The sequence below is a fragment of the Chenopodium album genome, chromosome 11 (assembly GCF_948465745.1).
Source record: "Chenopodium album chromosome 11, dcCheAlbu1.1, whole genome shotgun sequence".
Lineage (NCBI taxonomy): Eukaryota > Viridiplantae > Streptophyta > Magnoliopsida > Caryophyllales > Amaranthaceae > Chenopodium > Chenopodium album.
The window spans coordinates 6,369,098-6,393,330 of record NC_137844.1 but is presented as its reverse complement, the minus strand read 5'-3'; the positions used below and the strand labels follow the sequence as shown (position 1 = coordinate 6,393,330).

Below are 24,233 nucleotides of genomic sequence, written 5' to 3'. Positions count from 1 at the left end.
AAGGTACTTGGCCAAAAATTACTTGCTATGAGTAAAATCCATTTCAACATACATTGTTTTTGAAAAAAAAAAATACTGCTTCATTTAGAGAAAAAAGAAATCCTTTTTTTCTTGCTAGACTTTCGGCTTTTCTCCCTCGAATTTCTCTTGTTCTCTCTTCATTTACAGTTCATCATATGCACACAAAAATCTCTCTTTCAGGCACAAGAAAACCAGAGAATGACGGGTCAGGGTAGCGACAACTCTGAAGGATACTCAAAGCTTCTGCTACGAAACCTGAGATGCCTTGATCTGCAAACACACTTTGGTGAAGAACACGAAAAGCTGAGACGTAATGGATTGATAACGCAAGGTGAAGGCACAGCTGATGGGAATGATTTTGGTGATGACAGACCTTTAACCTGTAGACTACTTGGGTTACAAATACCAATTTCCTTAGCTTCATCGAAGTCACCTGTACTCATGATGAATTCTTTTATGCGTTTCACGTCTGAAAGTTTCACAGGCTTTACTATATAATCCTTTGCTCCCAACTCCAAGCATCTGATTGAGGAAAATTGTAATGGTGTTGGTAAGTTACTTAGTTACTAGAAAAAGAAAACTTGAGCTTGCATAGTCTCAAGTCAGAAAAGGAATGTTTATGATGTACAGCAATATAATTGGAGACATTAAACTAGAATATGCCATCAAAAAACACTAATATTACTTATCTAATACTGAGATTATATCACCATCACACGAAGAGTGTTGACAAAGTGAGTTCTATATCCAATTAAACATAGTGCGACTCCTAAATTTTAGCATAATGCGCGGTAAGTGCTAAAAATCTGTACTCCATATATATCACAATTTTTTTTCTATTGAGTACGAATTCAACACTTCTTAAAAAACATTTTACAGAAGAAATCTTCTACCCTTTCAGTTATATTCTTAAGAGTATGATAATGAAATTCATTGATAGATTTTGTTGTTTCTTATGATATATAGTCAGTCATTGACTTGAATTAATTAAGGATTATTCTTTATGCTCATCGAATATCCTACTTTTAACAGGTACTTAATACCTTAAACTTAGTGGAACCTGATTACAAGAGTCACCAGATCAAAGCATATTGTTAAATATAATAGTTTCAAGATCTCATTGAACAGATTAAAGTTGAAGAATATCAAAATAATCAGCAAGGACATCATAGATCAAGTAGGTACAAGAAACAAGATGCTACAGTATAAGATAAACAATCAAAAGGTGGGTGTAAATTCCATTGACCATATGGACCATATGATAATTATATTATCTATATAGTGTTCACATCACTATCAAGAAGATTATCAAATCTTAAGCATGCGATTTGCAATATTTGACGAAGATAAACTAATGCCAGTTAAGGTTACGAGTAACCTGCGTGCATTCATGCATGTCTAAAGTCAGACAGGATTTAACTTCTTGTCCGATGAAACAGAAACAGAAACCAGAAACAGAAACGGATTGAATGTGCCTTATCACACCCTGAGTTCATTGTTTGCAATTCGAGCAAGAATATGACTTTAATATTTTTCATCACAAATTTGTATACCAAATTACCATTAAGAAGATGGTTCACAAAGCTTAACTTCATAAAGCTCTTTATGAAAAGTAAAGTTCATGATACTCTTCTTAAATGGTAAGGTGCAGGACTCAATAAATCGGACCCTTTATGTGTCAACCCCGTCCCTATAGGCAAAATTCGAACATATGACCATAAATTAGCTTGGTAGTAGTGTTACCACCGGATCAAGCTCACTAGGTAAAGCAAAATTCTTTGCTATTACTAGCTTACAATCCTTATCAAACTATCAGGAATTGTCTAAGCAGCCATACCTATCGATTCGAGTAAGGATGTTCTCAGATGACATTATCACCACAGGCACTTCCTTGAATGTTGATGATTCCTGCTAAAATTAGAACAAGAGAAAAAGAAATCACATCAAGAACCTGTGGAAGACAGACAGCAGAATTATACTCAAATTTCTGTTTAATACTCAAAATTCTGTTGAATACTTAAAGTCAAAAGCATCTCTGCCTAAATTCAGAATAATTATATTCTGACTTTAAATAAGGAAGCCACAAAATTTAACCAAAACATCATCTATACAATCCTCTAGTTTTAAATCAGTGCCAAAATATATAAGAACAGGCATTATAAGGCTGAAAATGGCATTTTTCCAGCAGAAATTACCAAACAAAAGTACAAATTAAAACTAATAATATCATAGGGCAGAATCATAGAAATTGTAAGAAAAGATTCAAAGAGGCAAAGATAACCTTGATTTTTTTCAGCAAATCAAATCCAGTAACTTCAGGCATGGAATAATCTGTGATAATCAAATGCACCTTCAATCCCTAATAAAACATCACAATATAATGAATTCATCAAACATAGTACTGTATAATTTATTTTTTAAATAATAACATAAAATGAAAATTGCACATACTGTGTACTCAACAGAGCTTTTCTCTTCATCTAATCCCAGCAACTGTAATGCCCTCTTCCCACTTTCCACCACTGTCACTGCACAATTATTCCAAAAAACACAACCCATTTTTAGAAACTATTGCAAAAAAAATACTAACCCATTTAGCCAAAAATACAAAAAGAAACAAAAAAAAAAAAAAAAAAAAAACAATTTTTCCCTTTCATCAACAACAAGTATATTTATACCTTTGCAAGATGAAATCTTTAAGAGTCTCTCAATAAGCTTTCTATCCACAAAACTATCATCAACAGCTAAAACATGAATTTCAAATTTTTCAGCCATTATAGTAGTTAATCTTAGAAGAAATGGACTACTTTTTGATTAATAAGCTTGAAACATGCAAAACCCTTTAAAAAGACAGAATATTTTGCATTAAATGTTGGGATTTTTAAGAAAAAAAAAAAGAGGATTTATGTTTTTTTGGGGATTTCTGTTGTTTGGTTTTGTTGAAGAACAGAGAGAGAGAGAAAAAAAAAAAAGGGCAGGATATTTGTATTCTTGTGGGTGGCAAAAAGTGACAAAAGTTGAGATTCGTAAAATCGGATTTTGTGTGATTTTTTTTCCCGGATATAGTCCATCCAACTTGATTTCACCGTCTATTTTTTTGTCCAAAAGGCTTGATTTGATTAGATTAAACAATTTTAAAAAGTGCTCTGATAATATGATCAATTGGTAATTAAAGTTGAATTGGTACATTTAACTAATCATTAATGCTCAAGTTTTTTTTTTTTAAATATATTTTTATGTAAAGATTAAAGGAGGTTTGGTTAGGTAAGTGAAGCAAGTTTGCAACTTGGTAAAATTGTTTAGAGAAAAATGTTCCACTGTTACCAGATGGTGGATGGACTAGATGCCAATATGGCAATATGCAATTGTATTTGTTTAGAATTTTAAGAAAATGTTTGACATAAATTTTTGAGTTCACTTATTACGATAAGCAATACTTTGTTTTATGAGTATATACACAAGGTGAAAAGTTTAGAAGTCCACACTATTAAAAAAAAAATTCAAAACTTGTATTCTTAAAACGTGTCAATCATTTTTTTTGAAATGATCATGGGATGGGCCAAGCTGAAGGCTAAAGAATCAGCCTGTTAAGTTGGACCGAACAGGTTGGGTCAAGGTCCGGTCTGAAAATGCTTCATCAAACCTCGTAAAATTTACCCGTGCCAAGCAATGTTTTCGGACCTGTCTAAAAAATCAACAACAAAAAAAAGTTTAAGATGCTTGTTCATGGCTCACCCAAAAGAATTTTAAATTTCAAGCCGAATTTTATGTCCATAACCTACCCAAAATTGGTCTGGATTAGGGTTGACCCAACCAATTGTTGACAGTTTTGGCCACCGGTTTGGTACAGGTGGTCGGCCACAAGGTACAATGAGGTCACTGGTGCCCAAAACCGTTAAAAACTAGTCCAGACCGAGGGCCAACCGTTCTCAACATATTCAAGCAAGAACTCTTGAAAGGAAGGCACAAAATTTAGGTAGTCGTTTGGCCACTAGTTGGCATGTTTTAAAAGCTGGTGGATAAATATATTTTACTCCATTTTAGTAATAACAAGTACTGTAATTGACAAATTCCCAATTTTTCAAATATTAAAGTTGTAAATAAATGAATTATTTTTACTCTATTTATTAGCAAATTTTGCCCTTTAAATAGTGATTTTACCTGTAATTTTACAAATTTAACCAATACCCTCCTTTTACCTGAAAATGGTGTTTAAACAGATTAACCAAATGTTAAATTTTACACTCTCCCTTCTCTCAACTAAACTTCGAGCTTCAGAAAAATTCAACAATGGAGGAAGATAAAGCGGCAGCGTACTACGACGAGTTAACTCGGAAAGGAGGTGGCGCAGCCCGATTCAAGCAAGGACTTGGCTTCTCCTCATCCACAACCACCACTACTTCCGACGAACCACCAAAAAAGGGTTCAGCTTTACCTTCTTCATCTTCATTTCTCAGCAATTTCGTCAAAGCTTCAAGCCCCACTAAGGAAACAGAGATTAATCGAAAAACCCAGCTTGAAAATATCCAAAATAAGCTCAAAAAGAAGGAACCCACAACCTCAATTGATGCCCCAAGTGAGAAAATTAGGGTTAGGGATTCTCAGAAAAGCCGGGATCGAAGGAGAAGTAGGAGTAGAGAGAGAGATAGAGATAGAGAAAGAGGAAGAGAGAAGGATTTGAGGAGGGGGAGGAGTAGGAGTAGGAGTAGGAGCAGGGAGAGGGGGAGGAGTTGGAGGAGTGGTGGTGGGTCTGATGAGGAGAGAGAGAGGTTAAAAAGGCGGTATCGAGGTTCGAGTAAAGAGAGGAGGAGGGAAAGGAGTAGAGAGAGGAGAGGGAGGAGGAGGAGTAGGTCTAGGAGTTGTTCTGGTGATGAGAGAAGGTCTGGGAGGAGGAGGAGGAGTAGGAGTAGGAGTAGGAGTTTTTCGCCCAGGGATAGAAGGCGGTCGGATAAAGGAAGAGAAGGTGGTGGGAAAGATGGGAGAGTGGTGAAGGAGGGTAATGGTGTAGTGGATTATGCTAAGTTAATTGATGGCTATGATAAGATGGTATGTGTTCCAATTGAATAATTGATTATGCTAAAGTATTTTGTTGTAGTGGATTTTGTTGAATTTAGAATTTATAATTTTATATACTACGGAGTACTTATGTTGCATTATTGTTTGTTTTGTTCAAATTTGCTGAGAAATTGTCTCACTTGAGTTGTCCTGCTCATTGTTCTTTCCTTTGATATGAGTAGCTATTAATACTTGATTCAAGCTTTGAATAAATGTAGTATAAATGTATAATTGTGTGTATTTGTTGATTGATTTACCGGAGTTTTCTCAGCAGTCACTGATGGGTGATGTATTAAAAGGTCTTCAACGCTTCATGACCCAGTTGTATTAAAAGGAATTCTACTTCACACCTGTGCTTTACAGTTGACCTTGAAACCTTCTAAAGCCTTGAGATTTTTTCTCATTTGACATTCATGGAAGTTGCACTATTGCTCATTGTTGGCCAGGATCTTAAGATTCTTCCAATAATGACTCTGATGTGAATGTGCATTTTGTAACGGGTTTTCTTGGCCAAGCAGTCAACTACCTTGACAATTTCCCGATGAAATGCATGTTTCTATAATGCAAACGTAGACAAGATGAAGTTGCTTTAGCTCTTTATTGAATTCCCACTCTGTTCTTTCCACCTCAATATAGGTTGCTACATGACCAACAGACATTCTGAGGGCTCAATGTAGCCCTAGATATTAGCCTCATCTATATGCCAATTATCTGCATTTGACCTGGTTACCATGATCTTTTTTATGAAGGAAACTGTTATTCATCACTTACCTGCTTATAACTGTTCCATGCTGTATCACTCTCTTCAGCCAGCAGGTTTGATCCTTGCTTGCTAAATCAGTATCTGCTCTTGACACCTTTTTGGTTTTATTGGCCTTTGTACATGATTTACTCCCTTGACTGTAACTGTAACCTTCAGTATATTGGTTTGTGGTTGATGAAAAACAACATAGTTGAAATTCCAGGATTTGAGGTCAAATAATGGGTTTCATATGGTGGTATTATTGCACTAGATCAATCAATTTGGCGTGAATGAGATGTGATTTTCTTGCTAAAGGGCTGTTAAAATACCTAGTAGCTCTTACACATCTCGGATACATAAGCCTACTCTGTTATTCATGAGTATGATCGAGGAATGTGCCGGGGGGGGGGGGGGGGGGGGGGGAGGGAGCGGTCTTACTGTGCCATCTGCCGCTCCTCTGTCTGTGTGCAGGCATCTTCAGGAACTTTGTTACATTTTATTGACAAGTGTGATTGATAATATTCCATTTTTACTTGATTGTAATAGACACCTGCAGAAAGAGTCAAAGCTAAGATGAAACTTCAGCTTACACAAACAGGTATTACCTGACTTTTGTTTGTTGTCTTGATCATAGACTGGATTAGTTTACTTGCTTTTTTTTTTTTTTTTTTTTTTTCAGTCAGTGTAGGAGTATTTATGAGAGTTGGGCCTGTCTAACTTTACACTTTGTAGCTCAAAAGAGATTACAAATTGTCAGTTACCCTAGGAGGCTGGGACTATGAGATGGGGTCACATATGAAATATGATATCGTACCAATACACACTTCACTGATATTTTGTTCCCTTCTTTTAGTCTCTGTTATACACCTCAGCACCTCTACATATGTTATTAAAATATCAATTCAGTTATATATTTTGAGGGACTTGTCTATGTTTTATGTCAAAAAAATGTTACATGTGAGATTACATCTACCTATTCCTATCTCGGCTATCTGGTCCATTTATTTTTACCTGATACATCATTCCCCCGTGTCCTTCAAGATAATGAGCTATCTGCTGTATACGGAGAATTGATTAGAATGCTTGAAATGTGATAGAGGCCATAAACAGACCACTAACTACCAATTCTATTTGGCTTGCAAGTAGGAAACATTTTTGCTTCATCTGAATAAATAAATAAATTATTTCCATCCCTCTTCTTTCATGCTACATGTTCTTTTTTGACATTATAACCTGTCGGTGTAACCCTCTGCATCTGATCCAGACCAATTTCAGTTAACATTTAGGCTAGAATTTAATGATGAAGGTTCTTAGTTTTCAATTATTAGACACATATTCTGTGTAGCATCATATTTTAAAGCATTGAGTTATACATTCCCTTGCTGAATTTTAACTATATTTCTTTGTAAAGGAATTCACTGTCTAAACTTTTACAATTATCATTAAGTGTCATAATTTATTGAATTTTAATCATTAGTGTATTAGCATGGTGGATTAGTAGGACTTGTATTTAGTGATTGATTAATATATAGATGTGTAATTATTTTAAAGTGGGACAAACAAAATTGTAGAAGCTAAATATTTTTTATGTAGGATTGTAGGAGGGATTATTACTGAACAGTCATTAGCCAAATTCTTGCCCCTGTAGTTTTATTTTAAACCCCTTATAGAGTAATTCTGATAATGTAATCCTATATTGGCTTATGTATGTGTATACACAAAATGGATAATCTCTCTTATTGATGCATGATGGACTTGTCCCCCATTCAACCAACATCATGCTCATATAATCAATAATGTTTTGGCATCCAATATTAGCTTTTTCACTTCTATCAATTATGGTCAAGTGGCTGTGTCTGGTGGGTGTTATACCTTGATTATTATTCCATTTTGGTACAACTTGAAGCTCCTTTTGTATTGTAGTGCACTTTGTGACACACCTTGCATGTTATATTATTATTAGCAAAGCTTGATAAGCATTTTGACTTCAGTGGGATTAATATCTTGCCAAATTGATTATTTGGAGAATTTCATCATTTTCCAAATCTGTATAAAATTGGGCATTCTTTTACTTCTTGCTTGAATTTTTTCTAGGAGACACATTCAAAATTGGACTGTGTATTCTATCTTGAAGAATTGTCCGGCTTGTTATTTAGTTATTTACCATAATATAGTTAAGCGCAATTGCAGATGCTCGCCTGAAGCTACTAGGTCGTGCATTATGGGGCTGTACAGAATATTAAATTTCTGTCACCCACTTACAGCTGTATGAAGTCTTGATCACTAAGAGATATATTAGCATTCCATACTTGAAATTGGCCATAATTCTGACCTTGTTTTCCCGATCGTTGCATGGTTAGCAGGTTTTACTGGGAGACCCAGCCAACTTAGTCCTTGATCCTTGGCATTTCCCATCATTTAGAAGCCTTGTTACCCTGAGGTTATATATGTATGGGTTCCCGCACCGTATTAAAGGTTATGGCATAGGTCACAACTTGGTGAGCCCTTGTATATCCCATTATAGAATCCATGGCCAAGTGTTATATCTCCGAAAGGTAAAGTTTGTTGCTCCAAAATCCAAGATCCCCTAGCATTATGTTACCCTGAGACCATTGAACCCACACTGTTGGATTGTTCTTATATTAGACTTTAGCCTGGAAAGGTTAAGGTCCTGAGCACTAATCTTCATCTTACAATTCCTACCTCTAGTGTAGCCTGGAAGGCTCAAGGGGATAGGAAAGTTTTGGAATTGTAGGAAAAAAGATAGATTTGGGATACTATTAGTAACGAGGTCAATTATTATGGTTATAAAAAGTTTAGATGTATTTTTTAAAGCTATTGGGATCTGACTATCTGCTCATATCGTATCATCTGCTCAGTTCCTCATTTGTTTAACCATAAGAAATTGATTTTGGTTTCAATTCTTTCCTGCAGCTGAGAAGGATACTAAGATGGGGACTAGCTCACAATGGGAGCGGTTTGAGTTCAACAAAGATGCTCCTGTAGATGATGAGGAAATTGAAGGTAAATGGATACACATTGGTCTGGTAGACTTCAGGGACACAGTGTAGTACATGAAAGATGTTGGTTCTGCATTTGGGGGCAGACACCAGGGACTAGAATTGATAATAACAGTTCTCTCTATTTCATTTTTAACTTTTAAATGGGTTATCCTCATTTGCCTTCTACTTTGTACTACGTATGTGCTTGCATGCATTTGATGTGAAGTTATGTTAAACTAAGATTGTAATCCTTCCTGCCTGTAGCTGCTGATGATGATGCGGCACTAGTCAAGCATATTGGTAAAAGCTTTCGGTTCAAATCTTTAGAGGTACTTTGTAATCGTAATCATAATTCTGTTGCTGTTTTTTGGGCGGGCAAATCTTGTATCTGAAAGCAGAACCCAAAACTTTTGACGTATGATTGCTTACCTAATGGGGGTTTTCTTGTCATATTGAAGGCAAAGAGTGAGGATAAAATCCAGAATGCTCATGATGAAGCCATGTTTGGAGTCCCAGAATCTGGTCCATCATATGCATCAGATAATGGAGAAGGGAGAGAGAGTGAGAATGAGAATGGAAACGAAGAGACTAGAGGTGATGAACTAGCTAGTAGTCTCATCAATGAGAAGGTAAGTTTCTAAACTGAACACTTGTAATATTGTTCAATATAAAAAATATTATGGGAAATCATGTGTTGCAATTATGTATAGGTGCTTTCAAAGCCACAAGGTTCTTGGCGGGATAGGGCTCGCCGAACTGCTGGATGATTACTGGTAAACAAGGCGGAAGACATTTATCACAAAAACCTTTTGTTAAAGTGCCTCTGAGGAACTTTTTGTCATATCCCTATAAACGTTGATTCAGTATAATTTGTTGCAGCTGCAATGAAAATTTATGCAATTAGAATGGCTATTGTTCAATATGTCATTCGTTCTTTGTAAAGTCGTACATTTATTGGGTTATGGTTTTGGACATTAATCACATTATGATTATATGTAACTACCATTTGATCTTTGCAAGGAGCTGGTTAGTGGTGAATTCTTACTCACCGAGCAGCAGAACTGCAAAACTAGTTTCAAAATACCGATTAATGAAGCAACCTCTAATATGTCATATTCGCGCTGTTAAAGTATGTTCTTACATTCACTTTTGCTGTTTAAATGATTTAGCCATGTACAATATGAATGCAACGGTGTTGCTTTTTTTGTATTTGGATTAAAATAGTGGCACTTGAGGTTGGGACTTGGGAACATATATTTGCAGTTGATTTTTGCACCTAACAAGTACAGATCATGATTTACCCCTTTTATCCTTACAATTTTTTTGGGTTTGAAGAAAAGATGAAGGATCTTATTGTGCCAGAATTCCTCATGGGTTAACTCAACCCAGGTTAATGGGTTAGACAATTTGGGAGAGTTGTTGACTCACATCAAGTATAGTTTGGTCTTTTTGTACTTAATATAGAAATTATTTGATACATCCGGGAATACTATTATATTTTAATGGGTATATTTACTACTAGTCTAGACGGGTGTGATGTATTTTAATACAGAAATTCAAAATGGGCGGTGATTTGCTTTGCGTGTGGACTCAAAGCAAGTGGCAAGATGGACCGCCCCATATTTTACCAATGGGCGCCCATAGCATAACAAATTCCAGCTGCGTATCTGACTTTTGAAGTCATTGAGGTAGATCCGAACTTTGACTCCCAGCCTTAGGGAGGAGGAAGAAGAAAATATCATAATTAAACTGTCCAAATAATGTTAAGGTCCTAATAAAGCTACTTCTATAGACTACAAATTACAAGATTCATTTGTAAGATTCCATCTACCATGAATTAAATTACTCCATGCATATACAGAATGATTGTGTACAGCAAAAGAAGCTTTGCCAACATACATACACAGTCTGCATTCAGGAATGAGAGCCATGTGGTGGAAAATGCTCAACATCCATGGACGGGAAACCAGATTGCGCCATTTTCATAGATCTAAGCAAACTCTTTGCTGTTTCCTTTTCCTGCAATATTAGAAAGGGAGAGAAAAAACATGGTCAGATGTTGTAAAGCTGATTCGAGCTGAGATATTAGCAAACTAATCAACCAAAATCATTGTTAAAGTATACAAGGACTTGGATGTTAGGATAACTCACAGGTCCTGTGTAATCCAACAATCGGGTACAATAGATCTCTGCCTCTTCAAATCTTTTCTGGGCTCTATAATATTTAGCAAGGAACATCAAAGCATCAACTAAGTTTGGTCCTTCCCTTTCATCTGCCTCCATTCTGTCTAAATCTTTCTTGTAGTAAAATGCAGCCTCTGCATGCTGCCCTTGCTGATCATATAGTTTTGCTAATCTGTTAATAGCAATCGCCTCAGTGTCTTGGCGATTTGCAGCTCGTTTATAACATTTGATTGCCTCCTTAAACATACGTAAATGGTCACTCTCATAACAATGAGCCATCGCAATCCACAATCTCGGATCATTTGGCTGCAGGAAAACAGATTTTTTGAAATAATATAGAGCGTAATGAGGCATTACCATCATTTCATAGGCTTGCCCTAATCCATACCATGCTCTATAATCACATGGATTTATGTCTACTGCCCTACGATAGGCATCCACTGCGGCTGCTGTGTTCTGCATCTCAACATACTCGTGGCCCATTAGAGTCCAGGCAGATAAATAATTTTTGTCCAACTTGAGAGCCCTCCTGAAATACAAAACTGATTTCTCATGTTGGCCCTTGGAACTGTAATAATTACCAATGATACAACATGATTGAGGTCGATATTTGTCAGTCAAGAATACGTTATGGGCTAGGTAGCTGAGGGATGAGAACGCTTCCTTTGCATAAAGCACGTTAGAAAACATGTCCATGTCTTCAATTCGGTATGGATCATTTCTTAATAACTCCTCAAAGATGACTTCTACCTGTTCAAATTCTCTTAAATGATACTGCACATTTGCCATCCGAGATTGTATGTAGCTGCTAAATGAAAATGTTTTCTGGAGCTGCTCGTACTTATCCAAGGATTCCTTGTGCATCCTGAGTTCTTCATAAGCTTTAGCAAGAAAGAAGTCTTTCATCCAATGTGTGTTGAGATTAAGACTGTTTAACATGTCAACGGTGGTGCAGAGTGATTGCAATGCCAACCATGCATTCCAATTCCATGGATAGCTATTTACAGACTCCACGAGGATAGCACGAGCAAGGTTCTCATTTCCCTTGTCTTTTAACACTAGACCATACAAGTACATCCCAAATGGATCCAGAACACCTCTTTTCCGCAACATGGATAGTTCCCTTTCAAGGGAAACCAATTCGCGATTCATAACATTACTTTTCCCTAAAGGCCCCTCCAGCTCTATTATCTCTTCTTCCTTCCGCTTCTCCCCTGCCTTTACAAAAAATTTAAAAATAAATTAAGAAGTCACTCAATTGAAATGAATATATAAAAAAAAAAGTGGAATCCTGCTGTTGAGAGGTATGGGAGGTCTAGACGAGGCTTCATCCTAAATTAGGCTTATTAATTTAATTTCAGCAAAATTAAGTAAAGTTCAAAAAAATTGATTTATGATAAATTCCACAATCATACGCTAAGGATGATGATAGACAAAACATAGAAAGCAATAATACAACAAATACAAACTGACATAACCCAGCTATTTAACAATGAGATGTATAATCAACAATGCCATATTTGTTTGTCAATATATATTCGATCTAGTATAGTAGTATCTGAGCAGCAAACTTCTCAAATCATGGTCCTGATCGCTGTACTCAAGTGTTCAGATTTTGGCGTAAAAAATATAGGTTTCGTAATGGTAAATAATATGATTGACCTGCATAAGAGAATCCAAGGATGTAAACTTGTTTTCAATCTTCAGTATCCCCTTGGCCCCAATCTTGGAGGCAGACTTAAAGAGTTACAAGTGCATACCCAATTTAATGGATCCAGTCAAAGGACTCTCTTTCAATACATACTAAATTAATCAGCAGACTGGACACTTTTTTTCACTTGTTCTGAGGTTCATTATCATAATAGAAAATGTCATAGAAATATACTGTCCATTACACTAGTGGCTCTCTAGAATCTTTGGCAGTTTTCTTATTAAGGTTATTATATGGAAGGGTGCTATCTTAATGCAAATTCTGTTTACTAGCAAACCTTCATTAGAGAGGCCTACTTCATGATAAAGAAGAAGAGATCAACCAAATGAAGACAATTCCGTCCCTTGTAACCAAAAGTAACGATTTTCAAATATTCTTCCTTGCAATTTTGTTGGAAATGGACATGCTTTGTTGAAAATGGACATATAAAATGTCCAGTAGACATGCTTTCCTTAATCAACATAATAAATAAACCAACATCCCACCTTCACCTACTTATAGAAAAATGCCTCAACATGGCAGCCAATATCACCTAACACAATGTCTAATATACAACTTCAACAGCGTCAAATTCATAAATCCAAGGATCCACATATATTCTACACACTCCACTCGTATACATTCTTCTGTTGAATCCTTCCTCAAGGGAAAACAAGAAATAATCTAACAATTTTAACTCTTTGCACCACATACCATTAACTGTGGCATCCTACATAATGCTATCATATAAATTACTAGCCTCTCAATAGCTCAGTGCTCTTTAGTGCTTTAAAAGAAGGAAGTGCATGTTTAAAAACTCATCTTATAATTGGTTTGCTACAAACAAATGAACTTGAGCTCATACAAATCATGTAAGATCTCCAATTTAAGGCCTAATATTATACACTAATTGTCACTCAAGTACTCTAGATGTCTCAAATAACTTGCTACATAACAATCCAAAACCGAGGAGTCAACAAATAATATATAACAAAGACACAAGCAAGTTGATTATCTAAACTCAAGATCATATTTGTGCAGCAGCTTACAGCTTACACTACAGAAATCATAAAGCTAAAAGACAGGGAGCAAAGCATACCAAGTACAAGGCATAACATCGCAAGAACACAGCTTTCCGTCCAACCTGGTCTCGAAGTACATGGGCAGCTCTCCGGAACTCCTTACAATCGAAGTACGACTTGGCCAAAAGGTAGAAATCACTATCCACAATATCATCATCCTCTTCTGGCATTGGTGTAGAAACAAAGGAAACACTAGGACTAGGCGTTGAAGTAGGGTCATGGGTTTTAAATCTACGACGAATGCTAGAGCTACCTCGTTGAAATCGAGTATGAGAAGGTGTAAACTTTGCAGGGTCTTGCTCAATACCTAGCAATTGTTCAGCTGCCCTGGAATAATTATCATGCCAAATCCACAATAATACCAAATTTAGTTTCTTTTTTAAAAATTTGATCATGTAAGGAAATTTAGACAGAAAATCCAAGAGCTATAACCCTTCTTATCAGAGGAAATTCGTCGAACAGATGGTGGGCAAACCCATAAGAGACAGAAAACTCCAAAATTTCAAGAACCCCACATAAAAAAAATTTAAAAAAACCAGAAGTTAACCAAGAACAATCAATTTATTGATTTTCAAGCAATCAAATAACAAGAAATTTGAATTCAAATATAAGATCTATGAAATTCAAACCACACCCAGTAAAGAATAGTACCAAAACAAGTTAAAATCAATCAAATTACTCTAAAAATCAAATCTTGCACTGAATTACATATACCCATGAAGATCCTAACCCCAGAAATTCACCCAAAAATTGTCAATTGAAGAAATTAGGAGAGAAAGAGGGGAAACTGACCATCTGGAAGGGGAATAGAGACCGCGATTTGTGAGTTGACGAATTGCAATTCGGAGTTCATTTCGACAATTATCTTTGGAATCCATGATTTAATTTTGAATGATTGTTTGATTTGATAGACACAAAGAGAGAGTGAAGGGACTGAGCAACCATTGACGGCCGCGCCTTGCCTTTTGATTTTTTGAATTTTAACGTCTGTCTGTCAGGTTTTTTTGATTCAAATTTCTATATTCCGTTACTCTGCATTAATTTTTTTACAAAAGAAAGTACACTACATACAGAACATCAGTTATTTACTTATTTTCTTTTTTTTGACACACAGTTATTTACTTATTTTCGGGTATACCTAAAATTAGATTTGTTAATTATGTCATGCTTCGTCTCATAATATAGTTTTTATTTGTATTTTTTAAGAAATATAAAGAGAAAGTGAATGAAGTATATTAATAGAAATGAAAAAACAATTATTGACAAAAGTTAGAGAGAGAAAGTGAAAAAAGTACATGACATATGCAAAATTAAAGGGTAATTTAGGAATGACAATGAATAAAGTTAAAAAAAAAATAATGATATAATGATCTTTATATTCCAAAAATAAAAACAGGAATAATATTTTGGATCTCTAAAATAAGAAAGCGGAAACTGTATATTATGGGACAGAGGAAATATATATACTTCTTCCGTTTCTTTATACTTGTAACACTTCCCAAAAATGAAAATGTCACAACACTTGCAACACACTAAAATTAGAAAATTGTTTTGTTAAAAGTTGTATTACTTTCCTTATTTTAATCACATGGCCCACTAAATTGTACTCCTAACCATCTCTCACCTCATTTTAATTGTATTAAATCACATGAGCCCCACTTTTTTTAAATACGTGAAAAAGTGTGTGTTGCACGTATAAAAAAACGGAGGAAGTATATTTTATTTTTTTGAAACATGTTGCATTGTTCATATTTGTACTCATTACTCATATAATTTACATTAGATATATTTTCAGGAATATGATATAGGTCTTTAGAATATTTGAAAGCTCTCTAGGGAGATTATTCTTGCTTCCTCAGTTCCTTTTATGTATTTCTCATCTAGAATATAATACGAGTATTTCATTTGAAATTAAATATATATTTTCCATTCTCATCCCTACCTACTTGTTATATTTTAAACCCTTTTTCCATCCCTGCCCCAAATGGTTACCAATCTAAAACAATCTCTGTCCCACCATCAACATCCACACCAATGACCCGCCTAATTTCCACCTTTTCCACCCCATTACTTGTCTAATGCCGCCCCAAATCCATCTCCTTTTTTTTTTTAAGGTCATTTAAAAAAAAAAAAAAAAGGGAAAGTGTGCCTAGAAAAATTCATATTACTTATCTATTAATAAATAAATAAAATCAATAAATGTAAAGAGAAAAAGAAAAAAAAAACAATTTAAATCACTTTCATAATACAATACAAAGCTAAGTTTGATTTAATAAAAAGAAGAGCATCTTCCAACCATGTGTTTGGAGGTTCAATCCCCACTAGTGACAATTGGGGGGGGGGGGGTTGGAATTCCCTTACATTTCCCCACTCTCGCAAATTTTCTAGCTGACCCATAAGGGGTTCCGACCTAATAGGGCCCTTCATCTTACATCGCTGCCCATTGTACTGCACTTCCCTCCAACACTAGGTCCTTGAACTTATTGGAATCTATCTATGATTTATTTGTGATTTGTGAATTAGGATAAAACGACTTGTAGATCATTAGTAATTTAATACAGAGTACTAAGCTAGCTAGGGTTTTTGCAAATATTGTATGTGTTTAATTGGATCTCAAGTACGTTCCCTACTTAGGCCTTGTTTGGGAGAAAGCTGAAAGCTGAAGCTGATTGAGTTAGCTGATTTTGACTAGCTGATTTTATTAACTGATTTGACTAACTTATTGTATTAACTGATTTTATAAAAGTGTTTGGTAAATAGCTGATAGCTTAAAGGTGATTGAGTATGTGAAATGACCAATAAGCTAATTGTGGGGTAGGTAGTTTAGATAGGATTTAAAATTAAATGAGGTTATAGGTGTCATTTCACAATAATTAATGAATAAGCTAATTGAAAAAGCTCCTAAAATGAGCTTTTTCAAAAAGAGCTTATTTAGTGGAATAAGCTCTTTCAATAAGCTTACTACCAAACACTTGTATTAGCTTGTTTGACTAGTCAATCAGCTAAAGTTAGTCAAATAAGCTAATATACCCCCAATAAGCTTTCTCCCAAACATGGCTTTAATTTTTTGTAGGATAATATGGCTTAGGCCTTAGGGAACGCTATAGATTAATTATGAAATTGGTCACTGATTTTGAATTTTATAAACAATAACTATACAGTACCCTGAAAAGAAAATTTTAGAATATTACTCCCTAAAGCCCCAAATTCATTTCTACTATCATTCTATTATAGTATATAGTACCCGACCCAACCTGATCCCAAACCGATCCGAAAAATATCCGATTCAGATTTGAACTCGCATGGACATAACAATTTAGTATGACTTAACTTAACTTAAAAAATTTACCCGACCCGACCCGACCAAATTAGACCCAATCCGATCATCCGAATTGACACCCCTAATTGCTAACACACACATTTCTTAAAGTTTGAACTTCTAAAGATTTCTAATGCTATAAATTTTTACATACAACCAAACGATCACCTTAAGTGTGTCCTACAATATGCAGGATTGTAATAAGTATCAATGTATTATGTTTAATAAATTCATACCAATTCAATTAAGCTAATAAGTAACGAGCATAATATTGAGAGATGATACACATAAACTTTATGTGGGGCCAATATAAACTTCCAATAAAAAGCTAACACATCACCTTAAGCTAAAAAAAAGAGAGGGAAAATTGGGAGGGAAGAAATTTCAAGTTGGGACTAATTTTGGCGGACTTCTTTCACTCCTTCCTTTTTTGGCGCTCAAAATTTATTGTGTTACTAAATAATTATATAATGATACTAATAAACTGAATTTGTTGCTAGAAATAATAAGAGTCATTAATGAAGAGAGAGGGTTTTTTGTAAGAATTGAATAATATATCATTTGATAATGTTTCTTAAATTACAAATCAAAAAATTATTATTAAGACACCAATGAAATTCTTTTTTAATGCTCTTTCTAAAGACATCCATATTGATATATTTTCAAAAATATTAAATAGTTAGACAATTTTAACCTTATTATAGTTTTGTATTCTATCTTTATTTTTTACTCACGATTTCAATAAACATCGTTTTGTTATAAAAAATGAATATAACTTTAAAGTAAAGCAACAGAGTATAAAAATAACATGTTAAAGGATTACAATAAAATATTAGATTGATGGTTTGTTACAATAAAATTATTGTAGAGATATAGTTAAACTAGCAATTCGGGACATCGTCCGGGCCACACACTAGTTACTGATTATCATAAGGCACACCAATTATTAAACTTGTAATATACTCATTTCGTTTTAAATGACCTTCCCTCTTTCTATTTCAATTCCTCACTCATCTTCATTATTTTCCCATAGTTTTCTGATTACAATAGTCCCAATAAAAAAAATATCTCAATGTACTGTACTTTATTCCAAAATAATAAGTCGTGGTTCCAATGTACTTAAAATGAAAAGATTATCCAAGTGAGGATATCATTTTTTACGGAGGATTTATAATATTAAGTCGTGATCAATTGTAATTTTATAAAAGTAAAATAATGGTTCTTAGTATTAATATTAGATAATTGTTACTTATAAGGCACTACAATTATTTATCTTGTAATTTGAAAATACTAAATCTCGATCAATTGTAATCAAAAAATGATATTATGCAAAAATAAATATTAAAAAACTAAGAGTAAGGACATGTTCTCTTCAGCTTAAGTTCAGTTCAGCTCCTAATTTCCTTCTCTCATAAACAATTCAGTTTAGTTTTGTAAATCAGAACAAGTCCTAACTCTTGAAATACTCAATTTTTGCTTCAACCACCCAATATGTAACATAAAACTTAAATTGAAGGGATTAAATTAGATAGTGTAGGATTAAAATCAAATAGTGGAGAATTATAATAAGTAACATTTCGAATACAAAAAATATTTTTCAGTTACTAATAAATTTAGCGTTATGTGAAAGAAAAATTTAATATTACATATTTATAATTAAAAAGACTAAATTTTTTATAACTATGTTATTTCTGTAACAACATCTCTAACTAATTTTCGTTTTATTATCCTTTTTCTCATCATATAAGAAGATTACTAATTGTTTTCAATAAACTATTCAATCATTATGTGTTTAGAGTAGCAATATGATCTTATTCCTTAATAGTTGATAATTGATTATTACAAGGCAAAAAAATCATTGTAATATACTATTTAAATATATTTTGTTATTGTAATCTAGTTAATGAATACTATTAAAGTAAATGTTGTTACTAAATAAATTAGAAATTTATAATCGTTACCATCCGTTTTTTTTTTTTTTTTAAGATACCTAATTTTATTTCCTATTTTATAATTTAATTTTTTTCCTATGTTTTACTTTAATTTGTTTTCAAGAGTTTGGTGCTAAAACTGGATAATAATTTCTTATAAATATGTTATTAGTCATCGTGATAATTCAAGGAGTTTAATGTGTTGTCCTTGTAATTAATCTAATGTCCAACATCTGTTAGTGGTAAATAATCTAACTTGCAGAATTTTTAAAGTTTGATGTTTAAATTATGGGAAAATTGTTCGTCAAAAAAAATCAAGGTAAATTGACGAACATTGGAAATAACGATGTTCACATAATATAGCACGATGTTTCAATCTGGGTGAATTTTATACTTATAACATAATTTGTCTACAAAAACAATTGGAACAATGAAGCTAAAAAAAAAAAAAAAAACAAACAAAACAAAAAAAACAAAACTTTTTCTAGATCTGTAACAATATGATGTTCATAAAAATCAAACTATGAAATACTAGATCTATAACATAAAAATAAATAACACATAATTAATAATTTATTGTATAATTCAATGAATTTTTTTTTAAAAAAAAACAAATATTGTCAAGCATAGGATGAATTTTTTCATAAAATCATCAAGAACATGAAGAACATAATAAGAGAGAGAAGAAAGACAAAATCAAAATGGTTAAAATTGAAATTCGAAACGCAAATTTTTAGCCAAAGATAATATGCGATGAATTAGTCATGAAATATAATATACATTGTATTAAAAATATCTGGAACAAAAAAAATTTGAATTTGAAGTTAAGAACATGAAGAACAATAAGAAGAAGAAGAAGAGAGAAAAGAAAGAAAAACAAGACCAAAAAGATAATCAGGCATAAAAAAAATGAGAGGAGAGAGAAAAGGGTGGTTGGAAATGTGGGGGTCATTCATTATGCATTGAAAACACAAAACTGATTTGAAATAATTTAAAATTTTTGGTTTTAAATTTGAATGAAATAATAAAATACACTACGTATTATTATTGGGGCCCAAACCTTTTACCAATCAAAGAGTGCCATGTCATCGGTTTATACATGGCCCATATAAAATGAGTTTATTTGTAGTCTTTGCCCATAATATTCCATGCACAACATATATAGTTTTCAACAAAAAATGGCCCAAAACGTGCACAATCAATAGGCAATTAATAGCAAGCAACTTGAGTTTTAATAGTCTAATATACTCCCCACTCCCACAAATAAATGTCATCTAAAATAGGACCACATATTAAGAGTCAACAATAACAGCTTAATGGTTGTGTTTATTGGTAACTAGCTAATTTGACTAACATTAGTTTATTGACTATTAAATATTCCCTCCGTCTCTAAATTACATTCCTCCTTTCGATTTTGGGTATTCCAAAATTACATTCCACCTTTCTATTTTTAGTAAGTTTTTTTTTTTTCTAAATATCCCAAATACACTATCTTTTTTAGTAGTACTTTTAATGTATAATTAATGTATTTACATTCCACTTTTAATGTTTGGTTGGCTAATGTACTTTTTCAGCCTTTAATTTTTCAGAATCCTTGTGCCAAATTACAATGAATATGATTGGTTAAAAATTTTCAATTAGGAGTATGTGATTGGTCCTTTTTTTTTGCAAAGGATTGATGACATGTCATGAGTAATCACTAATCTATCTTTGTTTTATTCAAAAACACTATTTAATGTTTTGTACTTCCCATTGCATTATCTAATTATTGTTATTTGTCTTATTCTTTCCTCCTTAATTCCCGTGTAAATTTTCAAACAAGAATGTAATTTAGGGACGGAGGGAGTAGCTTTTTTAAGGTGTTTGATGGGAAGTTTATTTAAAGAGCTTATTCCACTAAATATGTTGTTTTGCAAAAGCTCTTTTTAAGATCTTTTTCAACTAGCTTATTCAATATCTTACGGTGAAATAGCACTTATACTCTTATTTAAATTAAAAATCCAACCACAACTACTTACCCTCACAATTAGCTAATAGGTCATTTTACATACTCAAACAACTTTAAGTAATTAACTATTTATCAAACACTTTTATGCAATCATCTAAAAAATAAGTTAATTAGTCAAAATCAGCTAACACAGTCAACTTTACCTTTCAGCTTTTCACTAAACACGACCGTTAAAAGGGAGTCTTCTATTATTGCTTTCATTCAATGACATTAAAAAATTGAATTTAGGGCCTATTTCGATTTACTGAAAACAACTGAACTAAATTAAATTGAACTAAATAGAGCTGAAATGAAGTGTTTATGAGAGAAGTAAATTAGGAACTTAAATGAATCAGCTAATACAATCAACTTTACCTTTCAGCTTTTTCACTAAACACGACCGTTAAAGGGAGTCTTTTATTAACACTTTCATTCAATGACATTAAAAAATTGAATTTAGGGCTTGTTTCGATTTACTGAAAACAGCCGAACTGAACTGAATTAAATTGAATTGAATAGAGCTGAAATAAATTGTTTATGAGAGAAGTAAATTACGAACTAAACTAAAGTGAAATTAAGCTGAACAAAATAGGCCCTTAAAAGTTCAATATTTTCCACATACATTTTATATTTTACACATAAGCGTATCATGTTGCATATTATATTCTCGAGATTAGTGGTTATGATGATGACTTTAAGAGAAAGGTCCTAATTAATTCTAAGTCATGACATTCATAATACAACTAGGATTAGTAGTTAATAGTGATATTTCAAGTGTGAAATGTATAAAAAGCCGCCTCATGAGTCATGACAGTCATAAGTCATAGACAACGGACTTAATAACCATGCAATTTCATTTTCAAAGGGAGCCTTGCTTGTGCCCCACCAACTAAGTCCAAACGGCTACTAGAATTGGCTCAAATTTGAAATTAACTAGCATAATACGAATTATACATATGAAGGCATAAATGCATGGTTATTTAATAAGTAGTTGGCGGCACCAAACATCATAACTAGCATTTTGAGATCAAGGATAAATAGGGTCTTATGATATATTTTTCGGTATCTCATATCTTATCCCTTCTTAATTTCTAATAACGGGAGCAAGTATAAGAATTGGGAATAAAATTGAGAAAATAAAAGATAAATCTCATTTAAATTGATACAAATAATAAGTCATTCATACGATTACGTAATTAACAAGCATATCAATCAAATTAATTCAGATTTATCTTTATCAACTTTATTGCATTTATGAGCATGTTAGGTAGTTAAGTTCTATAATATCTATCTCAATTTAATTATCAACTCATGCCAAATTATGAAATTAGATAAGAAAAAACATCATTTTAACTTTATCCCACATCTTATTCTCCTTATCTTTATCCCTTGTATCAAACGCCCCAAAAAAGTTTCCATGTAAACTTTGTGAGATCCTATTAGTCAATTTTTTCCTAATTACTCCTACGTAGTGGTATTCATTTTGGCAACATGCACATTTAATTTAGTATCCAGCCCCATCTTCTGAACATGCACACTCGTAATTGTCATTTTCAATTATCTTCCTTGATAACGTAATATACTCTGACATTAATCCAATCAGGCAAATCAGCAATTAGATAATCATTATGATATCATTTAATTTGATACGGATAAGTCGTCATTCATACAATTACGAAATTAATGTACATATCACTCATAATAATTCAGAATTGTTAAGATTACTAGATATAAGCCCGTACGATGCACGGTTCTAGTAATCATTTTATTTAATTTGAAATTGTGTATATTTATAAAGATCATTCATTAAATATATGGATAAAATTTCTAATATCATAAGATAATAAGTTATCTTTTGTTGTTTTATTTATTTTATGTAACGCTTGAATTTAAAATCCCACACCTTATTCACTAATTTTGCTTATGTGACAATTTAAATTTTTAATTCAAAAAAGAAATGACAAATCTCGTTTTTTTATTGATTAAAATAAGTCTTTTGCCTATGTGTTTATTTAATATACTCGTTCTGTTTAAAATATTAGTCTCATTTATAATCATTTAACTATAAAATATTATGGGAAATTAGTCATATGAGATTTAGTTTTATTCGTCTCGATGAGTACATTATTAAAATCAAACTTTTACAATATTTTATAGGGAGAGATTAAAGATATTTGCGATTAAAAATTTGCATCCATATATGTAAAAAAAAAAAAAGATAATTATTACTTTTTTTTTTAAGAGAAGATAATTATTGGTTTTTAAAAATAATTTAAATTTTAATTATTCTCTATTCGTTGTTTTTACCTATGTGTTAAAATTCTTAAATCTTATTCGTCACTTTTGCTTATGCCTATTTTATTTATATATATTAGATTAGATTAGATTTCAAATTTATTAAATTTATGAGCAGGACAATCATGGATATGATACATTTCAATATGCGTGTATGTATTACAACTATGTATATATACGTTGCTCTATTTTATCAATTTAGAGATAGGAAGGATATAATTAAACAACGACTAATTGACCATAAAATATCATGATAATAAATACTCCATAAGTCCGTATAATATATTCTCTAACTGTTATATAACTTAATCTATATAGATTAAATTAGAATGGATCGATATCATCCGGTCATTTTATAAATATTATTAAGCCATAAAAAATAATGCGCTCACATAGATAAACATTTTAAGCTAATTAATTTCGCAAAATTATTTTTATTTTCCAATTAATTAGATAATACCGAGCTATATATATATATATATATATATATATATATATATATATATATATATATATATATATATATATATATATATATATATATCATCACCATTAGCATTACTTTATCCATCTCAACTTATTTGCCTCATAATTATCTTTGAGACCTTAAATTAAAATATCTATTATTTAATTAGTTAAATAGCGGATTAAATATAGTTTGATATCCCCAAGTTTGATATATGTCTAAAAAATCATGGAATTACAAGCTGTCAAGTTATTGAGTAAGATAATTTCCGTCCCAAAAAAAAAAAAAAAAAAAAAAAAAAAAAAAAAAAAAATTGGATGGATAGTGATACAGTCTGGATGGTTGACACATGATAGACACATCAAGGGTCATTTATCTTATTTATAATCCAATATTAGCAAATAAATAAATTTACTATTTACACATATAAATTAGACTATAAATACCTCTTTTTAGATA

The 24,233-nt window shown here is 32.5% G+C and overlaps 3 protein-coding genes across 4 annotated transcripts; 1 reads left to right on the top strand and 2 right to left on the bottom strand.

Annotated features, from left to right (window-relative positions):
• LOC145568395 (two-component response regulator ORR3-like) lies at positions 1-2,963 on the bottom strand. Of its 2 annotated transcripts, none has more exons than XM_081627819.1 (5): positions 2,700-2,963; positions 2,473-2,549; positions 2,303-2,380; positions 1,859-1,932; positions 1-543 (listed from the first exon to the last, which is right to left on the bottom strand). In XM_081627819.1, exons 1-5 carry the CDS (start codon positions 2,794-2,796, stop codon positions 228-230), a joined length of 642 nt encoding a protein of 213 aa, XP_081483945.1. In that variant the 5' UTR covers positions 2,797-2,963; the 3' UTR covers positions 1-227. The 2 variants fall into 2 exon arrangements, with proteins under 2 accessions (XP_081483945.1, XP_081483946.1); XM_081627820.1 differs by having other exon boundaries at positions 6-543; positions 1,859-1,929.
• A 1,206-nt stretch (positions 2,964-4,169) lies between these two features.
• Positions 4,170-9,864, top strand: LOC145568394 (uncharacterized). The gene is made up of 6 exons (XM_081627818.1): positions 4,170-5,067; positions 6,365-6,416; positions 8,753-8,842; positions 9,085-9,149; positions 9,279-9,449; positions 9,531-9,864. Exons 1-6 carry the CDS (start codon positions 4,312-4,314, stop codon positions 9,585-9,587), a joined length of 1,191 nt encoding a protein of 396 aa, XP_081483944.1. The 5' UTR covers positions 4,170-4,311; the 3' UTR covers positions 9,588-9,864.
• Positions 9,865-10,594: 730 nt separating this feature from the next.
• Positions 10,595-14,776, bottom strand: LOC145568393 (anaphase-promoting complex subunit 8-like). The gene is made up of 4 exons (XM_081627816.1): positions 14,569-14,776; positions 13,794-14,103; positions 10,972-12,222; positions 10,595-10,839 (listed from the first exon to the last, which is right to left on the bottom strand). The coding sequence occupies exons 1-4, from the start codon at positions 14,652-14,654 to the stop codon at positions 10,735-10,737; spliced, it is 1,752 nt and encodes a 583-aa protein (XP_081483942.1). The 5' UTR covers positions 14,655-14,776; the 3' UTR covers positions 10,595-10,734.
• Positions 14,777-24,233: the final 9,457 nt, after the last annotated feature.

What these genes read in the sequence shown, in the direction of transcription:
- LOC145568395 (XM_081627819.1), bottom strand. Translation starts at nt 2,796, where the DNA reads ATGGCTGAAAAATTTGAAATTCATGTTTTAGCTGTTGATGATAGTTTT. An exon ending in AAAGATTTCATCTTGCAAAG is followed by an intron (nt 2,550 to 2,699) that starts GTATAAATATAC and finishes ATAATTGTGCAG; the next exon opens with TGACAGTGGTGGAAAGTGGG. An exon ending in AAAGCTCTGTTGAGTACACA is followed by an intron (nt 2,381 to 2,472) that starts GTATGTGCAATT and finishes ATGTTTTATTAG; the next exon opens with GGATTGAAGGTGCATTTGAT.
- LOC145568394 (XM_081627818.1), top strand. Translation starts at nt 4,312, where the DNA reads ATGGAGGAAGATAAAGCGGCAGCGTACTACGACGAGTTAACTCGGAAA. An exon ending in TTCGGTTCAAATCTTTAGAG is followed by an intron (nt 9,150 to 9,278) that starts GTACTTTGTAAT and finishes GTCATATTGAAG; the next exon opens with GCAAAGAGTGAGGATAAAAT. An exon ending in GTAGTCTCATCAATGAGAAG is followed by an intron (nt 9,450 to 9,530) that starts GTAAGTTTCTAA and finishes AATTATGTATAG; the next exon opens with GTGCTTTCAAAGCCACAAGG.
- LOC145568393 (XM_081627816.1), bottom strand. Translation starts at nt 14,654, where the DNA reads ATGGATTCCAAAGATAATTGTCGAAATGAACTCCGAATTGCAATTCGT. An exon ending in CTCTATTCCCCTTCCAGATG is followed by an intron (nt 14,104 to 14,568) that starts GTCAGTTTCCCC and finishes TAATTATTCCAG; the next exon opens with GGCAGCTGAACAATTGCTAG. An exon ending in GATGTTATGCCTTGTACTTG is followed by an intron (nt 12,223 to 13,793) that starts GTATGCTTTGCT and finishes TTTTTTGTAAAG; the next exon opens with GCAGGGGAGAAGCGGAAGGA.